We start from the raw sequence: 19,245 nt of genomic DNA, 5'->3' as shown, positions 1-19,245 counted from the left end.
ATTTATTTGTTTTTTTAAAAAATCTATTTTTTTTTCGTGTTTGAGAAAAAAAAAATACTTGGAACAGAAAGATAAAACATTATACTCCTATGCAATTCACTCTCCCCAGAAAAAGCTCAAAGAAATAAATCTATCAAATTCCAGGGATTCCAAATTCACTTCATCTTCTGCAAATCATCCAATCTGTTCGTCATAACTGTAAGTATCCCTTGAATCAATTCAACTTTTCTTTCCGTTGATGTAGCTTATAGAGATCTCAATAGCTATACTTTACGTTTTCTAGATTTTTTTCCTAGCTGAATGTACTAAATTATTGTTCGTTTCAATCCGGAATTCTCTTTGCATATTCTGATCATCCAGTTCTTAGCAGATTAAATGTAGGATTGCCATGGCTAGAATTTCATCATTATTTTCACATTTAGGCCGCCGCCAAAACCCTACTTCATCTCACAGCATCACACCCCAAATCCGAAATCGAAACCTCTGCACTGACAAATCTAGCGCAAATTCTGAAGATGTGTTGCATGATCATACAAACCCAATTGAGGATCGAATGCTTGGAATTAGTGGGGCAAACGCAATTTCTGAGGAACTAATGTTAAAGCCTCCAAATCTAGGTCAAAAGCTTGCTGAAAATCGAGTAACGAATGTTAGTGAGATTACAAAGGAGGTTTGGAATGTTATCAGGACGCATCCTAAATGGAAGACCACGATTTTAAGTGATTTTCCAATGGCCAATTTTACGGACCCCAGTGTTTGCTGTGAGATTTTGAGACAGCAGAGTGATTTGTTTCTGTCATTGCAGTTCTATTTATGGCATAGGTCACTAGATGGTTTCTCGTTTGACCCCATTTTATGTAATGAGATGTTTGATAAGCTCGTCGAGGCAAAAGATGTTGCCAAAAAATTTCTTAATGATGGGGAGTTTGAGGTAGAGCCTTGGTTTCTAGAGTTGTATACAAGGTCCCTCTGTGAAAATGATTCGATTGATCAAGTGCTTAATGTTTTTGAGCGGTTGAAGAAGATTGGTTACTGTGTGTCTTTGGAAACATGGAATTGGGCTTTGTCTTGCTCTGTGAGAATGGGAAGAGCTGATGCTGTTTGGAAGTTGCACGAAGATATGGTAAAATATGGTGTTGCCTCAGATGTGAATACCATGGGATTCTTGATTCAGGCATTTTGTTTGGAAAATAATGTTTTGAAAGGGTATGAACTTCTTCACCAGGTGTTGAAGGCTGGGCATGTTCCGGTTAAAGTTGTTTTCGATAACCTGATATCTGCTCTGGGGAAGAATGGTAAGTATAGTGAAGTATCAGCTGTTATGCGCAAGATGATTGTAAACAATTGTTACCCCGATATTCACACTTATCATGAGGTTATAAGATATTGCAGAGGAGAAATGACTAATGAAGGGGTACAGATCTTTAATGAGTTGAAGAAAAGGGGTTATTTTCCTAATAGAGCCATGTACACGACTTTGATTGACAATCTTTGTCAAAACAAGGATGTACAAGGTGCATGGCGACTGTGGTTTGAGATGATTCAAGGTGGGATTATTCCTAACGAGTTTACATACAATGTTTTTGTTAATGGTTTGTTCCGGAATGGTTGTGTTGATGAAGCTGAGAAGCTTCATAATGAGATGCTTGGCAAAGGTTTACCAGAGACCACAATAATTTTTAACACCAGGATACATGGTCTATGCATTAACAGTAGAGCGGAAGAAGCTCGAGTACTGTTTGAGGAGATGAATAAGAAGGATATTATTAGGGATTCTATGACATTTAATTCCATGATTCAAGGCTATGCTAAGCAAGGGAATACATCAGAGGCTATGTACTTTTTAGACGAACTTCAGAAGCAGGGTTTTGAGCCTTCATCTGCCTCATTAGCCTCGTTGATAGAAACCCTCTGTGATGATGGATATGTAAAGGAAGCCGAAAGAATATGGTTAGACATGTCCGAGAAGGGCTTTAATCCCGGGGATGATGCTCTGAGTCCAATCGTATATGGGCTGAGCAAACAAGGACAGATTGCTGAAATGAACAAGTGGTTGCAGTATATGATTCAAAGTCGAGTCAAACCAAAGATGCCAACTTTTGAGAAACTCATTGAATGTCTCTGTGGAGCTTATAAACTAGATGATGCTTTATTTGTTTTACACTACATGGTGGAGATGGGTTATCTGCTCAGGGAAAATATTTGCTATTCTCTGGTGCATGCACTTTGCAGAGTCAATTCTCACCATGTGCAAACATTGTTATTGAAAATTGTAGATGGAACTGATCAGCAGTCTATGCTCAACGAGCCAGTCTCACAATCAGATTGGCTTATACCATGCGCCGACGATCATATACATGGATCTCCCGTATCATCTCTTATCGGTCAGTCAGCCCTCTCATGAGAACATAGATCTATCTATGTTCAACCAGATGGTCTCGCAGTCAAGGCAGGCTTATACTGAAGCCCCTGGGCTATAATCTTAGCTCATGATGTGAAGATTGCATGTCCTGGACTAAAATCCAGGTGATAATGACGAAATCGATGACAAATGTGTTCTTTCGGACTATGCATTTTCTTTTGGAATATTTCTGCATCGCGAACAAGAACAAGGGACACCAACAACTGGCAAGTTGATGAACCAATTTTCTGCATCCTGGCCTGGATAACTCCCCTCTACATGTAAGTTTTCAACATGTCCATCTTTGTTCTGAGTTTTGCATCTACATATTGTACATTTTCACATAATTCAGCCTACCCTCTCATAGTTTATGTGGTTAATTTTGGATATTTTGCTTCAGGATTACCTGTTTCTACTGGAAACCATCTCGATTCTCAGAGATATGATTGCAACACCATTTTCTCTACAGTGCAGTAGTTCACTTGCCTCGGATGTTATATTGTTTTCATACCATCTACCCGCTTTATTTAAATTCTCGACATTTTGATTGGTGATAAATGTAGATTGGCATTGTTTTATATATAAAATGTCTCAGAAATAGTACATGTTATCTTGATAACGGGATGAAAGAGACGGATGTAAATGAGTCGAGTTTGAATGGATGTAGGCATTTTGGTGGTGCACTAGCTCATTAGGCCATCCACAATAGAAATAGCCCAGCAATAGCTCAGCCATAGCCTAGCCACAAACTCCTTCTGCCGCATCATCAGCATTAAAAAATCCTCATGTCACATCATCAAAATAAGCAAATAGCTCAGTCATAGCCTAGCCGCATCACTAATAACAATTATATAAAAATGAAATAATTAGCAATCACACAATATACGAAATTTAATTTACGAGACATATATGGGAAATATTAATAATACTATTAAAAATTTAAAAAGTACAATAATTTTAAAAAAGTACAATAATTTAAAAAATTACAATAATTTTAAAAAAGTACAATAATTCACTCCTCGTCTCCGTCGTCGTCTCCTCCGTCTTTGTCGCCACCCTCGCCTCCGCCTCTACTCTCGTCGGTCTCCCTCCGTGCCGCCTCCAACTCGTCCTGCATGCTCATGAGCAATGTTTGAAGTAAACTCTTCTGCACGTGGTCCACCGCCGCCCCCCATTCGGCTAGCGTCTTGGCCATCTGAGCACGCGTTTGTTAACACGCGAAGAATTTGAGATCCGCTGTGGGTTGGCCAAGGGGGATGCCGACTGGACCTCCTGGGAACCCCCGGCGACCCCCCTCGCCTCCCGTTGAGCCCGCTTGTGCCCAACCAGGTGAGTTCGGCGAGCGAACGAGCGAGGGGTCGGGACCTCCTGGGCCGTATCGGGGAGGTCGTGGGAACCACCGCTGCTGCCGCTGAAATCACCGGTATAGTTCAGTCGTTGCTTCTTTGGCCAGCCAGCGTCGACACCTACTCGGAACTTCTCGGAGTCGTTCAGCACAAGATAACAGTTCCAGTAGGTGAACTCCTTATACAACCCGGGCTGGGGGAAGGCTTTCTCCGCTATCCTCCTGCAGTCTTCCTCTGTTTGGCCACTGCTCTGCATGCGGAGGGCGTTGGCGTACAAACCCGAAAATCGGGAGACGACAGCCCTGATTCGGTCCCACCCCTTCCGGCAATCCTCCCCGTTGCGTGGCCTCCCCTCCGGGCAAAATGTCTGGTAGGCTGCTGCTATCTTGCCCCACAAGTTGACGATCATCTGGTTGTTCGAAACGAGAGGATCGTCGCAAACACTCACCCACGCCTTGGACAGCGCGACGTTCTCCGCGTTCGTCCACCTCCTCCGGACCTGGCTATCCACACCCCGCTGCGACGACTCGGCCTTCTTCTTCGCCTTGCCCTTCTTCTTTAGGTCGCCCCGACCCCGCACTGCTCCCCCCATTTGATCGGGAGTTTCCGGAACCCCGAGCATATCGAACCCCAACTCCTCTAAGGAGAAAGACTCAAATTGCGTGAACTGCAAATCCGCTGGGGTCGATGTGTGCGAAGAAGCAGTCGAAAAATCAAAACTGGGGCGATAGACGTTTTCCTCCCTCGGCGTCCCCTGCGTCGCCGGTACCCCCTGTCGGGGGCTGCATCGGCGTCCCCCCTAGGCATCATCTGCATCCCGGGTGCCCACCCTGGCATCATCTGCACACCGGGCTGCATCCCCGGTACCCCCTGCCACGGGTACATGTTATAGTACCCTGGCATCGGACCCCATCCACCTCCCACGGGTACCGGGGGAGTTTGAGACCCGCTCGTCAATGGAGTACCTTCGTTGGTGTTCTCCATTTCTCGATGTTGATCTTGTACAGAAATTAAGATAAAGAGAGTACTCGTTAAAACAAGTGGTGCGAATGAAAATGACGTGCAAAGCGCGTATGTATAGTGTTTCAAAAAAGAAAAAAAAACGTCTAGGCGATGCGCTAGGCGATCCGAACGCTGCAATAGTGCCGAGCGGATCGCCCAGCGCATCGCCTAGCGCCACGAAATCGCCGAGCGCTAGGCGGTTTTTAATTCTGAAAATGACTGGGCGGTTGCAATGGACCGCCTAGCGCCGGCGCTCGGCTAGGCGGTGCGCTAGGCGCCATTGCGGATGGCCTTAGCCATCTCCCTTCATCTTAACTGTGTTGTATTTTAGCATTGATGGAATTCTAATTTGGTGGTATAGCTCAATCGACATGAACTTCACATTTAAAGATCCATCTAAACTTTCTAGGTTTCTACACTTCGTTTAAGTGATGGTGGTTTCTTTGTTGAAACTACAATATCTTGATGTTTTTAGTTTGGAAGTGATAATTTTGTAACGAAGAAGATAAAAGAGAAACATTTATTGTGGAACTTAACTCATTCTTGTAGTCGGTGACTAGTTACTTGATATCTGTGCAGTTATTAATTTTAATTTGCTTTATAATAATAATAATAATAATAATGATAATCCAATTTACAGCTGAGCTAAGCCAATGACGGACTTAGCAGGGATCGTTACCAATGAAAAGTAGAGGAAAGAAAAAGGAATTTTTTATACCTATGCTATGTGGCTGGATTTCGAATCAGAAGAATTATTGTATTGATTTTCTTTATAAAAAAATAGCAAATTACTTTTAGATTCACACGAACTTTGATTTGTTAACATATTAGTAATTTAATCTTGTAAATATTGACGATAATTTTTAATGATTTCGCTAAAAAGATCGATAATTTTGTATTAGTAGTTTAACCCACATTTAACGCGGCAACGTCAACCAAGCGACGACCGAGATTGTATAAATAGGTGCATCGCATCCAATTTCCAACCACGCGATATTTCTAGAGAGAGAAAGACGGAGGAGAATTATCCAACCGTCGTCCCCACCTACCACCACCGCTGCCCCCAGATCTGAAAGATGCACGCCTACGCCAGCGTCAGCACCGCCGATGACGTCAAGGTCGGAGACATCGACATCGAGTCCGGGGAACGCCTCTACCCTGGAATCGGCCACGGCGAGAATCAGCTGCGATGGGGATTCATACGCAAGGTATACGGCATACTGGCGGCGCAGATCCTCGTGACAACCGCCGTCACCGCCGCGACGGTTCTCTACGTGCCGATCAACGACCTCCTTCGCGAGAATTCTGGCTTCCTGCTTTTCCTCGTCTTCACACCCTTCATCTGTGAGTGCGGTCGATTTTAATTACGCAAGTACTGATTCGTTCCGTGACGATTGATAATTTTTGTGCGGTGTTTGTGAATTGATTATATTTGTGATTTCAATTTTAAACTCTTATGCCTATCGAATCAAATTAATAGCACAAGGGCGGCTCGCATAATTATAGGTACAAATTTCCAGATCTGCAGCTGATTTTTAGGTGCATATGTAGATATCATCTGAATTTTGTCATACCTTTAGGTCTGTCTGATCAATTGAGTTTATATGATGTATATGATGTGGGTTGTATTAAAATTTTCGATTATTATCCTAATTATGGAATATTAGATTATACACAGTAAAAACTAATGGTTTGTCCTGCACCTGTGGGACAAATCATGATTTTCTGTACCAATGTTCAATTTGCTGGTTTTTTGAAGTTTGGTAGAATGTGTAGGGAGTTAACATAAGGTTTAGTTGGGAGTTCGGTTTAGCTCAACTTAATATTAGGTTGCACTTGGGAGTATCTTGATACATACCAGTACATTACAAAGTGTTAGCTACGCATATTTTGTTGCTAACAGACATTTATTTTGTATGACAGTGTTGTGGCCACTCCACATCTATAGGCAGAAGCATCCTTTGAACATGGTTTTCCTCGGGCTCTTCACTGCTTCCATAAGTCTAACTGTTGGAGTGAGCTGCGCTAACACTGAAGGTCAGTAACTTACCATTAAATCCGAGTTAGACATAGGGTGTTTTGTTTGTCTAATTGTTTTCCCTCTTCTGCCATCATATACAGGAAGATTAGTGCTCGAAGCCTTGATATTGACCTCGGCTGTAGTTTCAGCACTGACCGGCTACACCTTCTGGGCTGCTAAGAAAGGAAAAGACTTCAGCTTTCTGGGACCAATCTTGTTTACTAGCCTTTTCATCTTGGTCTTGACTGGTTTTATCCAGGTACTTTCTCTCTCTCTCCATTCATATCTTGGATTAGCTGTTTAACTCTATTCTACTGTGGTAAATGCAGATGGTATACCCACTGGGATCTACCACTATGGCTGTCTACAGCGCAATCAGTGCCATAATCTTCTCGGGATACATTGTCTATGACACCGATAACCTGATCAAGCGCTTCACATATGACGAGTACATCTGGGCGTCAGTCACCCTTTACCTCAACGTTCTCAACTTGTTCCTTACCATTCTGCGGATGCTGAAACAAGACAACTGAGGCCACCACTGTCTAATTGCCTACTGCTTAGACCGAGTTATGTGTTTTAGATAAAAGTGTTTTGCTTTTGTTGAATTGGAAACTGTGAAAATGGTAACCTTGCTGCACTTGTGTATATGTGGCTGATATTACCAGTTTGGTTGCCTACTCGAACCAAATATTGCCCCAACTTGAATGTGTGAATAAGGTGTTCATAATTTCTCTGCCCCTCTTTTTTTATTCCTCGGAAATTTATGAAGCAAATAATGCACTCCATCAAGAATACACGTATAATGGAGTACCACTGGATAAATTTGTTCAATTATGAAGAGCAACTATAGCTTCTACGAATACTAGTATATAGGGTTATATCGGTTAATGATTGAATTCGATCTTTAATAATTTTAAAATTTATCAATTTTATTATTAATTAGGTTAATTTTATTCCATTTTCTATAAAGGGGAGCACTAGTGTACATCCTTAATTAGAGTGCTAACATATATCCAATCATGTGCTGCCATGTGGCACGAGAAATGCAATATTGTAAACTCAAAAATGCAATATATATTTATGAAGCTGTACATGCATTTCCGCATATTGTATTTTAGTTATAGGAAAATTACATTTTATATTGTTAAGTTTTGCATTTTAACATTAATTGTCTACAATGCAAAATAAGCTATATATAAATGCAATCTGTCTATATATAAAATGCAAATTAAATAGTCAATATCTAAAATGCAAAACTCAACAATAAAAAATGCAATCGGCTTATAACTAAAATGCAATCTGCCTATAACTAAAATGCAATCTGCCAAAATTCATCTATCACTTCTACATATATATATTGCATTTTTGTGTTTACAATATTACATTTTTCGTACCACGTGGCAGCACGTGATTGGATGTATGTTAGCACTTTAAAATTAGGTAGCATATTAGTATATCCCTTTTATACAATGCTCACAATCTTTATAGATATTTTTTAAAAATAATAAAAATAAAAGATTATTATTATTGGATAATCCATAATGAGTATATGGGAAAAAGGAATATAGGAGTATCAATAATATGCGTATCCACAATTCCTGAATATTTTGTTCATTTGGATCATTTTTGCACTCTAGAATCCTCTTTCTTCTTCCACTTAACTGAGACCAATTTCGTTATCATTCATTCATAAAAGATAGTACTTGTATTATTTTCCTATACATAATTTATTTTGAGAAAAATACCATGAGTGATTTTAAATTTTTAATGCACATACTATATCGGCTCATCACATTTTCATATTATGGAAATCTTTGCATCACTTTTTCTCCTTTCTTCTCCTATTTTATTTTTACCTACTCTTTTTTCGGTTCTCTCGCTTACTTAATCAAAATTAGGTATTAAAACTTGCGTCATCCATAAATAAAATTATTCTTATGGAAGACTATTATATTATTTAAAAATAACTTTTTATGTAATTAATTTAATTAAATTGAAACAAACATATAAATACAAAAACACTCTCATTTACATTATTCTATTTTATTTTACTTGTTCTCCACTCTAACTATTTATGTATTTATTATCAAAACACGTGTAAAAAAATATTTCATTTTCAATGGAACAGAGGAAATACTATAAATAAAGTATACTAGTACAAAACAAACATATTTAGATATACTGAAAAGGACATATTTACGATATTTATATCTATTGCGGTAGTAAAAAATAAGATAGTTATTGACGTGATAAAAATATGTGGACGAGTGATGGCCAAATAGGGAGAATATTGGAGGTTGTGACAAAAATAAGCCTATATAAACTGTCACTGAAATAAGCCTCTAGAAAAGTTGCTCACACATTTCTTCAATAACTTTGCAACTTTTTACTCGTTGCTTGTATTACAAAACAAACAAAGAACAGAGTAGTAAAATAAAAAAAAAAAAAAGAATATGCAAAATAAGGACAAACATCAGTAGAGCAAGTCCCACTCGCAATGGTTGTGATAACTGATACAACAAACTTACATGTCACTGACTTCGAATTCGATTCCGACAGCCGAAAGAAAAAATAAATGTAAGGTTATAAAACATTGCTCTTCGTACAGCCACACAGCAGCTGGCGCCTCTATGGTTTCTACGCGAAGAGCGCTCTAATAGATATTAGGGTTCTCAGTTTCATCGCTTCTCACTTTGTTCGTAAATCATCTACTGCATTGTGATTCACTTTACATATGGTTTAGGAGATGCTAGCTTCTAAAACAGGGAGACCATGATCACAAGTTAAAGAAACTCAGAGCACGGAGATGGTTAGAGCGTGAAGCTGTGTACCTAAGATCAAATTTCTGCAAGCCGATGCACTCTATCTATTTCCTTGATTATTAGCTCCTTTTCCTCTTCAAACTGATCATCTTCAACACCTGAAATGACCCAAACATATTCGATGAATTGAGGAACACACGTCTTAACCAAGACCAAATGCTTGATTTTATCCCTGGGCTGAGGATAGTCAAGAGAAGTTGGAAACGAAATTAAACCTTTGCCAGGAGACAGACTTTGGAGCAGTGCTATAAGCTTTTCGTGGTTTTTTGCCAGGATAAGTTTTATGTCTCGGGGTTTGTTTGGGTTAGCCACAAATACCTGCAGATGAAATCAGAAATTGAAATGAATCTTCTACCAGCCAAAATGAACGACCCCACGCAAGAGCCGAGAATGAGTAGAATACACACACTCAGCCCACCAAGAGAGCAGAAGTGTGGTTAATACCAGAGCACCAAGCTCTGATTGTTTTATGATAAGAAATCGCTTTAGAATAGACGGAGTGACCATCAAAGAACTTTGTATTCCATTAGATACTCGGGATTAGGCAAACAAAATTTCTCTTCCACTCACATAAAAAAAATAAACAATTGAACGTACAAGAACATTGTGGGAGTACCAAAGGTCTCAGAGGTTTGGTGGGTTCATATTATCACCAATTATATGTCAAACCCCAAAAATGTATTAAATCCATCTTAGATAAGAAAAACTGGAAGGAACCTATCTCATACTCCAATCTGCTTCTCAAGATAAAAAATGAACATTTCGAACAAAGTAAACTATATTTATGTGAGAGTATAACGTTTAATTACCTTGAAAATATGAAATGCAGATAGTTGGATATTTTTGCTGGAATCCTGTAAAAGAAAGATCTCATTAATAAAAAATACAGATCATACTTCTATTTAATTTTTTCCAACATACTTATTATTGTCGTCTAATCCGACAGAGCAAAAAAATTACAGATATATTTTTATTTTAATTTTCTCCAACATGTTATTGTCTTCTTATCCAACTTAAGAAGCATGTGCTGCATAAAAAAAGGATTGTAATAAAGAATGAGGTAGCAATCTATCCGCATAAGTATTGGTACTTGATAAGACTCACTGGACATGTGGACAGAAGTTGAACTTGCATAGATTGCACAATGAGATAAATATACAATATCAACCCAAAATGGAATCAAAGTCTGTGTGAGTAATACCTCGTTGGTTCATAGCATAGTCCACAAAACAGAATCAAGAACACATATTTCAAAATGTTATACTCATGCTGGAAGATATAGGCTCCCTTTATTTTTGAAAATAGTTGGCAATGGTGAAAAAAAATTCAGATTATGCCACTATAAGTTTGAGATTAAGAAGATAAGGAATTGAATGATACCTTCAGCAATGTCATCATGACTTTTAAGTGACGAACCTCACCAATGTAGCGTTTCATTATATGAGTACTTGGAGATTCCAGAAGAAAATCGGACAGGAGCTGAAGTTCGTTAAACATAAAATGTAAATCCAAAACTAGTAATAGCAGAAAGAAGCCAGGTCAACATATGAAAAAACTGACCTTCAAAGATTGCCTTCTGGTCACATAGTTAGCAGATGTCAGTAACTTTTCATAATGCTCAAAGAACTGAAAATAAAAAATCATGTGGAATGATGAATTAGACGTTGGGAATGGAAATCAGAGTAGAAGTATACAATTTTCATATTCTCAAGGGAAGAACGGTAAGAAAGGTTTCACTTCAGTCCCAGCTTTTAGTTTTTACAATTTCCAGTGACATGTACAAAGTTTAGGTTTTTTGTGGCAACAGAATACTAGTTTGAATAAATGATAGTAGTATTTATTTGAAAATTACAACTTTCATTTTTTTTTCATATTAAATTTTTACAAGTTTCAAAATTAGAATACGTTCGGTTGGTTTATTTCCTATGAAGTGAATCACACTTTTCATATTACATGTAGGAGTCAGAGTCTACTTTAAACTGTGGTTGGATAAGCAGATTATAATATGTGATGTGTCCCACAGAGATACCAAATTGAGAGATGATAAATAGTGTTGAAAAAATGTTCTCGCATGGTGCCACCTAAAAACATAAAATTTGTATTTTGAGTGAAAAGTAAGATAAAACAATGATTTCAGTTTTTATTCGCAGTATAAGTGTATAACAGAAACACCTAAAGAAGTTTGAAAATATTTTGTGCATAAAATGAAACCAAGCAACCTTACACTTCTTATTGGATCGAAATGGTGTAAGTCCAATAAGTGTGGATAGTAATGAGAAAGGTGTTTATCAGGTGTAACAAAGACAGAGATAGAGCAACACCTCGCTGTAGTGGGTAGTCAGGTATTCAGAAACTGCAGTTGGATGCTTAGTCATCAGATCCTGGCAATGTTTATTTCTAACTGTAAGTAACAGCTCAAAAGTACTTTAGATCAAATGACATAAGAATCAATAAACAAAAATCTACCTTAAATGTGGAGAAGGCATCAGAGGCAACATCAAAAGTAGGCAGCTCTATGAATTTAAAAAACAACTCAAAGCAGGGAGACTCCAGTATGTATCTGAAACAAGGGTGCCATAGAATTCTCTCAAATAGCTGCAACATAATAAAAGATCTTCTAGAAATCTTATTCCAATACATTCTCTAGAAGAGTTCCTTGTCATGCTAGAGGAAGGTCTTCTATAAAAACAAAAAAGCTTGGAATGGCAAGCATCTCTTACTTCGAAAGAGTGGGGAATTTGATGCACTCTCTCAGCATATGTCCACAAGTCAGAGCAATTTCCTTGTTATCGTAGCTGTCATAATGCATATTGTCAAACAACACCTTGACATAACAAGACATGACCAAAATTTACATACAGGAAGACAATCATTGTATAATAGCTAAAAATAGGAGAAAGGAAGACAAACCCAAGGCGTTTACATATGCACTTACCAAACGACAAGGAAATCAAGCAACTCTAGATGTTTCTCCATGTATTGTTCACAGAAATTTACAGAGTCTACCTTTTGCTTCAGCAATATAGACCAACAATGCACTAAATTTTTCCTGGCCTGCATGGAGATTTACATATTTGTCAAGCTTTGGAATGAACAAATCTGTGTGCATTTCAACATTGCTTTGTTGAATGGTACATAATGACTTACTTCCCATCCCAAAATGGGTAACTTGTGAAAAAGAAGAGAAATAGCATCTTCATTACAGATTTCAAGCGCCAACTGAGTAATTTGATCAGCACTTGGTTCTACTTCACCATCCCCAGATAGCATAGTCCTCATTGTCATTATATTCTTCTCAACTTCTTCCATGCCCTGTGACGTGTAAGTTATTAATAACATGACATACCACAATGCCATGACAACAAGATAAATAAAACACTTGATAAAATAATTAAACACAACATCAGCCTCTATAGCTGCACTTATATCAAGATTAGAACTTCCATGTGAACAATTTTCACTGGCATCCTCACAACATAACCAGATGCATGATTGTTGAGATATGTCTTATTTAATAGAAACACATATGAGCGCAACAAACTAAGAGAAGATGGCACAGGTTGTTCTCTTTCTTCTACATCAGTATAGTAATTGAAAATTAGAAATCTTCTTATTCTAAAATAAAATAAAAATGGTATACACCTTCTTGCAAAATCAAAATGAAATCCGAATTCTTATCCTATACCAAATAAAATGAAGATCAAATGCTCTATTTTGTCCAATGGCACGATCACAAATTCCTCAAGAATACCGAAACAGTAAATCAAAAAAGGAAAAAAAAAGTAGTAGTAGTAGAAGAAGAAGTTCATACTGGTCCAAAATTGACTAAATTGATTTTTAATACTGCATTATCAGTCAAATTACCATCAATAGAAGACAAAATTATGACAATCCAATCACAAACAAAAAAAATTGAACTAAGAAATCACAAATTATAAAATGTTGTGGAGCTTCAAGCACAGTTGTAACATGATTCTACCTTTTCTAGGGATTTGACTTCAGCTGCAGTAATGTTATCGATCGCCATGAGACTATCCTTTAACGCCTTCGCCAATTCCTGTGGTGTTTTAGGCCTCGATTGCTTGAAGAACGAGAACGACATGATTCAGTGGAAATCACGAAATAATACTCCGACAATCAACGAATTCTGATTGAATTTGTTGCGATCCCACAATTCGAATGATTTTGTTTGAAGGATTTTGTTTGTGGATTTGTTTGATGATTGGGCAACTGAAACTGGAAAAAATCCAAATGAAATCGCGTTATCAACAAAAGCGCATTAATTGAACTGACGAGCTTGCCGCATAGGAAGTCAGTCGCATTCGCATTATTAATATTTTTCTTCGAATTTATTGAAGGCCACGTGTAAATTAAATCGCGTAGTTGCATAAATAAAAATTAAAATTAAATTTTAATTTTATGGCTTAAATTTTAAATATTTTCTTATTTATTACCCGTGTCTTCTATTTAGGCGGAAAACTGTCGTCCCTTTTCACCGAAAGAAAGCTCAGAATGGAAGAATATGAAGATCGAAACCAAAAGATGAGGCTTTCAAGCTACGGATGGAAGGTAACCAATCTCTCTAGCTATAGAATTGATTCCGAAATCGATCAAATTGGGCTACATCGATTGTTTTACCATATGAGGTGTGAATCCGAAACCCTAGCTAGATTCTTTGTTTATCGGAGGAGAATTGGAACTAGTTCAAAAATTGCGATCTCTGATTGATGACATTGTTAGCTGCTTCGACTTTCAAACAGAAACATGTTCGCTTCGGCCTGAAATAGGGCCAAATGATACTTTTTTCGTTTGATTTCAAGCTAGGAAATGAGTCAACACCAGAATTTTTTAATATGTGTTTACTGTTGCTTACCACTATATTTTGAATAACTTTGAAGTTATGTGTTCAATGATTGTGAAAGTTAAAGGATGTGATATTGTGATACATTTAAGTCGTTTTGTTATAAGAGCAGCAATGTGATGTGATTGTAGGAAACTAGATAAGCTGAAGCTAACACTATATGATCATTTTTGTACAGCTCTTCGATCTACGACATAATCTCCAGAGCCTCCCTAGCTTTCCCTAGAATATTGAAGACCGTCGCTGCAATGTGAGCAGGTGTGAGCCCTGCTTCCATTTGTTGATCCACCGGGGCTCCATGATCAATGTATCGATCGGGAAGAACCAATGGTCTCCACTGCAGGAAGGTTTTAGAGATCAAAAGTGTTTAGTAAATCTTGTAAGTGGCTGTTTACATAACTGAATCTATCGTTCAAGACTTGTACCTTTAAGCTTCCGTCAAGGAGCCCATCCAGAGCCATGAACTGGGCTACATGAGATCCAAAACCACCAATAGAGCCTTCTTCCACAGTGATCAAGACCTCGTGTGATTTGGCCAAGCTCCGTATAAGAGCGTGATCTAATGGCTTACAGAAACGAGCATCGGCCACTGTCAACTGTAAACCGCGGGTTTCTACCAAGGCGGCTGCAGCAATACAGCTCTGAACTGCTGATCCATAACCCAAGAGAGCCACCCTCTCTCCTTCAATTAGTATGCGGCCCTTTCCGATCTAAAGAATAAACGCAAACTTGCCTCAGTTGGGTTTGTTCATATAGTGTTAATACTTTGGGACTAAAAGAGGAGGAATAGAGAAGTACCTCGAGGGGTTTGCCCTTGTTTCCAGGCGGCAGCTCCACACCTAAACCATTACCTCTTGGATAGCGAAAGCAACTTGGTCTGTCATCTATTGCTGCAGCAGTTGCAACCATGTGAAACAATTCGGCCTCATCGGAAGGAGCCATCACCACCATGTTGGGAAGGCATGCCATGAAAGTAACATCAAAAGCCCCACAATGTGTTGGGCCATCCGCCCCCACTAAACCAGCTCTATCCATAGCAAACCTAACAGGCAGCTTCTGCAAATCGACGTCGTGAACTACCTGGTCATAGGCCCGTTGCAAGAAGGATGAGTAGATTGCACAAAAGGGTTTGATTTCTTCACAGGCCAAACCCGCAGCAAAAGTTACAGCATGTTGTTCTGCTATCCCAACATCGAAACACCTTGTTGGGAAACGGCGTTGGAAGAGGTTCAAACCCGTCCCACCACCCATGGCTGCATGGATTGCTACGATATCCTTGTCTGCTTCAGCTTCTGCGATCAGAGCCTCAGCGAAGTAGGTTGTGTACGACTGAGTTGGAGCACTCGATTTAAACTGCTTCCCGGTTGCTGGATCGAACTTGGTCACTCCTGCAAAAGGTGAGCTCATGAATTCCAGCTGAGAGTTATTATTTGGGACAGAGATCATTATACATTGAACTATTCATGTATAAACTGTTGACTTATAAATTATGGTTTACCATGGTATTTATCTGCAGCTTTCTCTGCATAAGGATATCCCCTTCCTTTCTCAGTCACAACATGGATCAACACTGGACCTGTCGTTTTTGTACTCTTGACCTCTCTAAGAATCGCTGTCAGGTCATCAATATTGTGACCATCAACTGGACCGATGTAGTAAAGCCCGAGCTCTTCAAAGAGTGTTGATCCAGAACCACTGATCATCCCACGAGCATACTCATCAACTTTTGCAGCAATCTCGTGCATAGGCCCTCCGATCTGCTTTGTAACTCCCTGAAACAACCTCAACAAATGTCAACACTGTTCTACAAATAGCAGAAGAGGTAACATCCTGATTCGTGATACTAACCTTAGCGACTTCCCTTAGCTCTCTGAGCGGCCGGTTTGACTGCAACCTACTCAAAGCACTGCTCAGGGCTCCCACAGGAGCAGTTGGTCCGTCCAGATTAGCAGTGGGTAAAGAAACTTGCTTGTTGTCATTGAGAATAACGATCATGTCTGAGTCCAGGTAGCCAGCGTTGTTCATTGCTTCATAGGCCTGACCAGCTGTCATGGCCCCATCACCTATCACAGCCACCACGTTGTTTTTCCTTCCTTTCAGATCCCTCCCCACAGCCATTCCTGGTAAGCCAATCCTAAATCAGTTATCTATTTCAGTGTAACATGAGATTTACATTCTTTTTCTACTTATCTTATATAAACAGGTCAGTTTGGAAGGGTCATACCTAATCCCGCAGATATAGTTGTAGAACTGTGACCGGCCCCAAAACAGTCGTAGTCACTCTCAGACCGCTTCGTGAAACCAGAGAGACCACCGGTCTGCCTTAAACTCGGCATCTTGTCTCTTCTTCCGGTCAGAATCTTGTGTGGATAAGCCTATATCATGCAGAATCAGATCCCATCAGAACTATGTTAAGAATATTAGTATTCTGGCCCACATCGGTGATGTGACATAGCCTAGCTTAGTCTCTTGTACTATATATATGTGGCATGTGTTGAGTAATAAAATACACCAAATACACTACTACTTTCTCTACTATGTCTATTTACTTTTCCGCTTATATCTATATTTTACTGTTGTTCTACAAACTATAAACAAGTTTCACAAGCTAGGCTGCAATGAAGAAGAATCAGCACCTGGTGGCCAACATCCCACAGAATTCGATCTTGAGGTGCGTTGAACACATAATGAAGAGCCACGGTTAGCTCAATCACGCCAAGGCTGGATCCCAGGTGACCCCCAGTCTTGGACACGTTGAAGATCACGTCAGACCGGAGTTCATCAGCCAGTTGTTGCAGTTCCTGAGCTCAAGATTCAATCTTTTTAGAAAGAGGGAGTCACTCAAAAAAAATTTAAAATCATTATTTTGGAAGACATGTTATATGTATGTATAGTAACTACCTTAGTGGAGAGGTTTTTCATGTGAATTGGATAGTTGATGGTGTCTAAAAGGGGAGTTGGAGGCTTTTGTGAAAAGTATTCCCCTCTTTCAGACAGTGTTGCACAAATTCCTGTTGTGTTTTTCCTAACCTTCAATATTAAACCAGTAGAAAACAAATATTTCAATCAATTGTTGCAATCCTAAACTTCCAGTTGAAGATAAATGCAGCCTATTCCTAGTATACACCCAAACAATAATATCAATAATGTAAACAATAATAGCAAACAATCTCTCTTCCCATTTCCCAATCAAGAAATCTTGAATTCTAGTATTATGTTATAACACCCAATCATGGCATTGGTTACTTTGCTGTCAATATAATGCTTTATATTTCATCAAGTGTAGCATCTATCCGTCTTGAAAGTTGAAACCACTAGGGATTTAATCATACATTATTGAAGAATGGCAAGAATAAAAATGAAGGACCTGGTTGTTCTTGCAGAAGGGGTGAAAGGGTAGATCTGCTCCATGTATCCACTGAGAAGAGAGATTAGTGTGCTTTTGAGCATCTGCTGCAACTAATCCTTTGCTCAGATTCCCAGAAAATGCAAATGGGCATAAAGCCATCTTGTTGTATGTTTATAGACAGCTCAAAGTTTCACTTACAAATAATCAAAGATTGTAGATTTCCCAGAAAATTCTTGAGGTGGGCTCTGTTTTTGAACTTCTTTAAAGACAGTACCCAGTGTGTGTGTGTGTGTGCGGGGTGCAAATGATGGGAATGATAAGTGGTTGGGTTAAAAATGCAAGGATTGTTGAGGAATGAAAATGGTGGTGGGATGGGTTTGTGTATATTGCTTTTTGGGTGGAGCATTTACAGAGGATATCAGTGGTACCACTCTGTTTGAGTTTATATATGTGTATATGTATTTGGAGATGTAAGAGAGATATAGTGAGACCGAGCTCCCATTGGTCCACGTCACGAGAAATCACGAATGGATAGAGAGATGATAATATATGTATCTTCCAATTGGGTTGGGTGATGCTCTGTTTCTAAATGAAATGCTAAATTTCATATTATATTTGAATTTAATTTAATTGATAAACTCCCATTGCATAATGCATCTATTCAATTCATCGACTATATATCATACGTGGGTTGTTTGAAACCATGTATAGCAATGGTGATATTACCCGTTGGTGTAATAATGGATTAAACCATTTGATGCTTGTTTGAAAGAAAACACAGGTTGTGCTGCATTCGCAAGGAATGCATTGTGGGGCGAACGAGCCGCTTATTGTGGTGCGATTAAGAAATGGCTCACTTAGTTACGTTAAATGCGTCATTATACTTTTTTAACTATCTATATATATATATATATTTGTGTTTGTTTTGTAACAATTAGGTTTAACTGCGTATTGGTGGAGAACTTTCAGAAAAAATATTAAATTCCCTAATGTTTTATAATTCGAGATCATGACACGTGAATTAAATATATTAATTGATTGTTTGTATATTTTGTGAGAGAATAATAAGAAAAAGAAGAGAACAACATAGAACAATGCAAAAATTCCGTATTCTAGAGATTTCGCGTGTCTCTATTCCAAATTTTGAAAGGTCAACGAATTTTATCCATTTTCTTGAAATTTCTCGTGTGCTGGTGTGGGAGAGGTGATAGGTCCCAACATTATTTTTTTGCTTTGTCATTCTTCGTTTTTTATCTTTTATTTATTTTCATTTTCAATGTTATATTTAATTTATTTATTAGCTCATATATAGAAAATAATTACTAATTTTTTGGACATATCAAAATGAAAAAAAACTAGATTATTAGTTATGAATGTAAGAAGTACAAGAAATAAGAAAGGAATTAAGCTAAATAAAAGATTAGATTCATGAATAGTGTGA

General features: G+C 38.6%; 4 protein-coding genes and 1 long non-coding RNA gene across 7 annotated transcripts; 3 read left to right on the top strand and 2 right to left on the bottom strand.

Annotated features, from left to right (window-relative positions):
- Nucleotides 1-79: 79 nt before the first annotated feature.
- Nucleotides 80-2,981, top strand: LOC121759409 (pentatricopeptide repeat-containing protein At5g18950). Its single transcript, XM_042154983.1, has 3 exons — nucleotides 80-198; nucleotides 371-2,682; nucleotides 2,802-2,981. The coding sequence occupies exon 2, from the start codon at nucleotides 389-391 to the stop codon at nucleotides 2,402-2,404; it is 2,016 nt and encodes a 671-aa protein (XP_042010917.1). The 5' UTR covers nucleotides 80-198; nucleotides 371-388; the 3' UTR covers nucleotides 2,405-2,682; nucleotides 2,802-2,981.
- Nucleotides 2,982-5,734: 2,753 nt separating this feature from the next.
- Nucleotides 5,735-7,499, top strand: LOC121759400 (BI1-like protein). The gene is made up of 4 exons (XM_042154972.1): nucleotides 5,735-6,093; nucleotides 6,673-6,786; nucleotides 6,871-7,028; nucleotides 7,099-7,499. Exons 1-4 carry the CDS (start codon nucleotides 5,826-5,828, stop codon nucleotides 7,300-7,302), a joined length of 744 nt encoding a protein of 247 aa, XP_042010906.1. The 5' UTR covers nucleotides 5,735-5,825; the 3' UTR covers nucleotides 7,303-7,499.
- Nucleotides 7,500-9,107: 1,608 nt separating this feature from the next.
- On the bottom strand, nucleotides 9,108-13,859 carry LOC121783440 (calcium-binding protein 39-like). 2 transcript variants are annotated; one of them, XM_042181520.1, is made up of 12 exons: nucleotides 13,574-13,859; nucleotides 12,742-12,906; nucleotides 12,530-12,648; nucleotides 12,315-12,389; nucleotides 12,061-12,154; nucleotides 11,916-11,975; nucleotides 11,155-11,220; nucleotides 10,975-11,073; nucleotides 10,404-10,448; nucleotides 9,810-9,912; nucleotides 9,604-9,692; nucleotides 9,108-9,528 (listed from the first exon to the last, which is right to left on the bottom strand). In XM_042181520.1, the coding sequence occupies exons 1-11, from the start codon at nucleotides 13,694-13,696 to the stop codon at nucleotides 9,610-9,612; spliced, it is 1,032 nt and encodes a 343-aa protein (XP_042037454.1). In that variant the 5' UTR covers nucleotides 13,697-13,859; the 3' UTR covers nucleotides 9,108-9,528; nucleotides 9,604-9,609. The 2 variants fall into 2 exon arrangements, with proteins under 2 accessions (XP_042037454.1, XP_042037447.1); XM_042181513.1 differs by having other exon boundaries at nucleotides 9,108-9,692; nucleotides 13,574-13,857.
- A 645-nt stretch (nucleotides 13,860-14,504) lies between these two features.
- LOC121783419 (probable 1-deoxy-D-xylulose-5-phosphate synthase, chloroplastic) lies at nucleotides 14,505-18,220 on the bottom strand. 2 transcript variants are annotated; one of them, XM_042181489.1, is made up of 10 exons: nucleotides 18,003-18,220; nucleotides 17,823-17,905; nucleotides 17,357-17,485; nucleotides 17,092-17,256; nucleotides 16,680-16,830; nucleotides 16,304-16,575; nucleotides 15,954-16,227; nucleotides 15,254-15,843; nucleotides 14,881-15,165; nucleotides 14,505-14,792 (listed from the first exon to the last, which is right to left on the bottom strand). In XM_042181489.1, exons 1-10 carry the CDS (start codon nucleotides 18,208-18,210, stop codon nucleotides 14,643-14,645), a joined length of 2,307 nt encoding a protein of 768 aa, XP_042037423.1. In that variant the 5' UTR covers nucleotides 18,211-18,220; the 3' UTR covers nucleotides 14,505-14,642. The 2 variants fall into 2 exon arrangements, with proteins under 2 accessions (XP_042037423.1, XP_042037430.1); XM_042181496.1 differs by having other exon boundaries at nucleotides 17,823-18,137.
- On the top strand, nucleotides 16,441-16,988 carry LOC121783433. Its single transcript, XR_006046570.1, has 2 exons — nucleotides 16,441-16,578; nucleotides 16,659-16,988. It is a non-coding gene; the product is annotated as an uncharacterized LOC121783433 (long non-coding RNA).
- Nucleotides 18,221-19,245: the final 1,025 nt, after the last annotated feature.

Source organism: Salvia splendens, chromosome 2 (assembly GCF_004379255.2).
Source record: "Salvia splendens isolate huo1 chromosome 2, SspV2, whole genome shotgun sequence".
NCBI lineage: Eukaryota > Viridiplantae > Streptophyta > Magnoliopsida > Lamiales > Lamiaceae > Salvia > Salvia splendens.
This window is presented reverse-complemented; position numbering and strand designations above follow the sequence as displayed.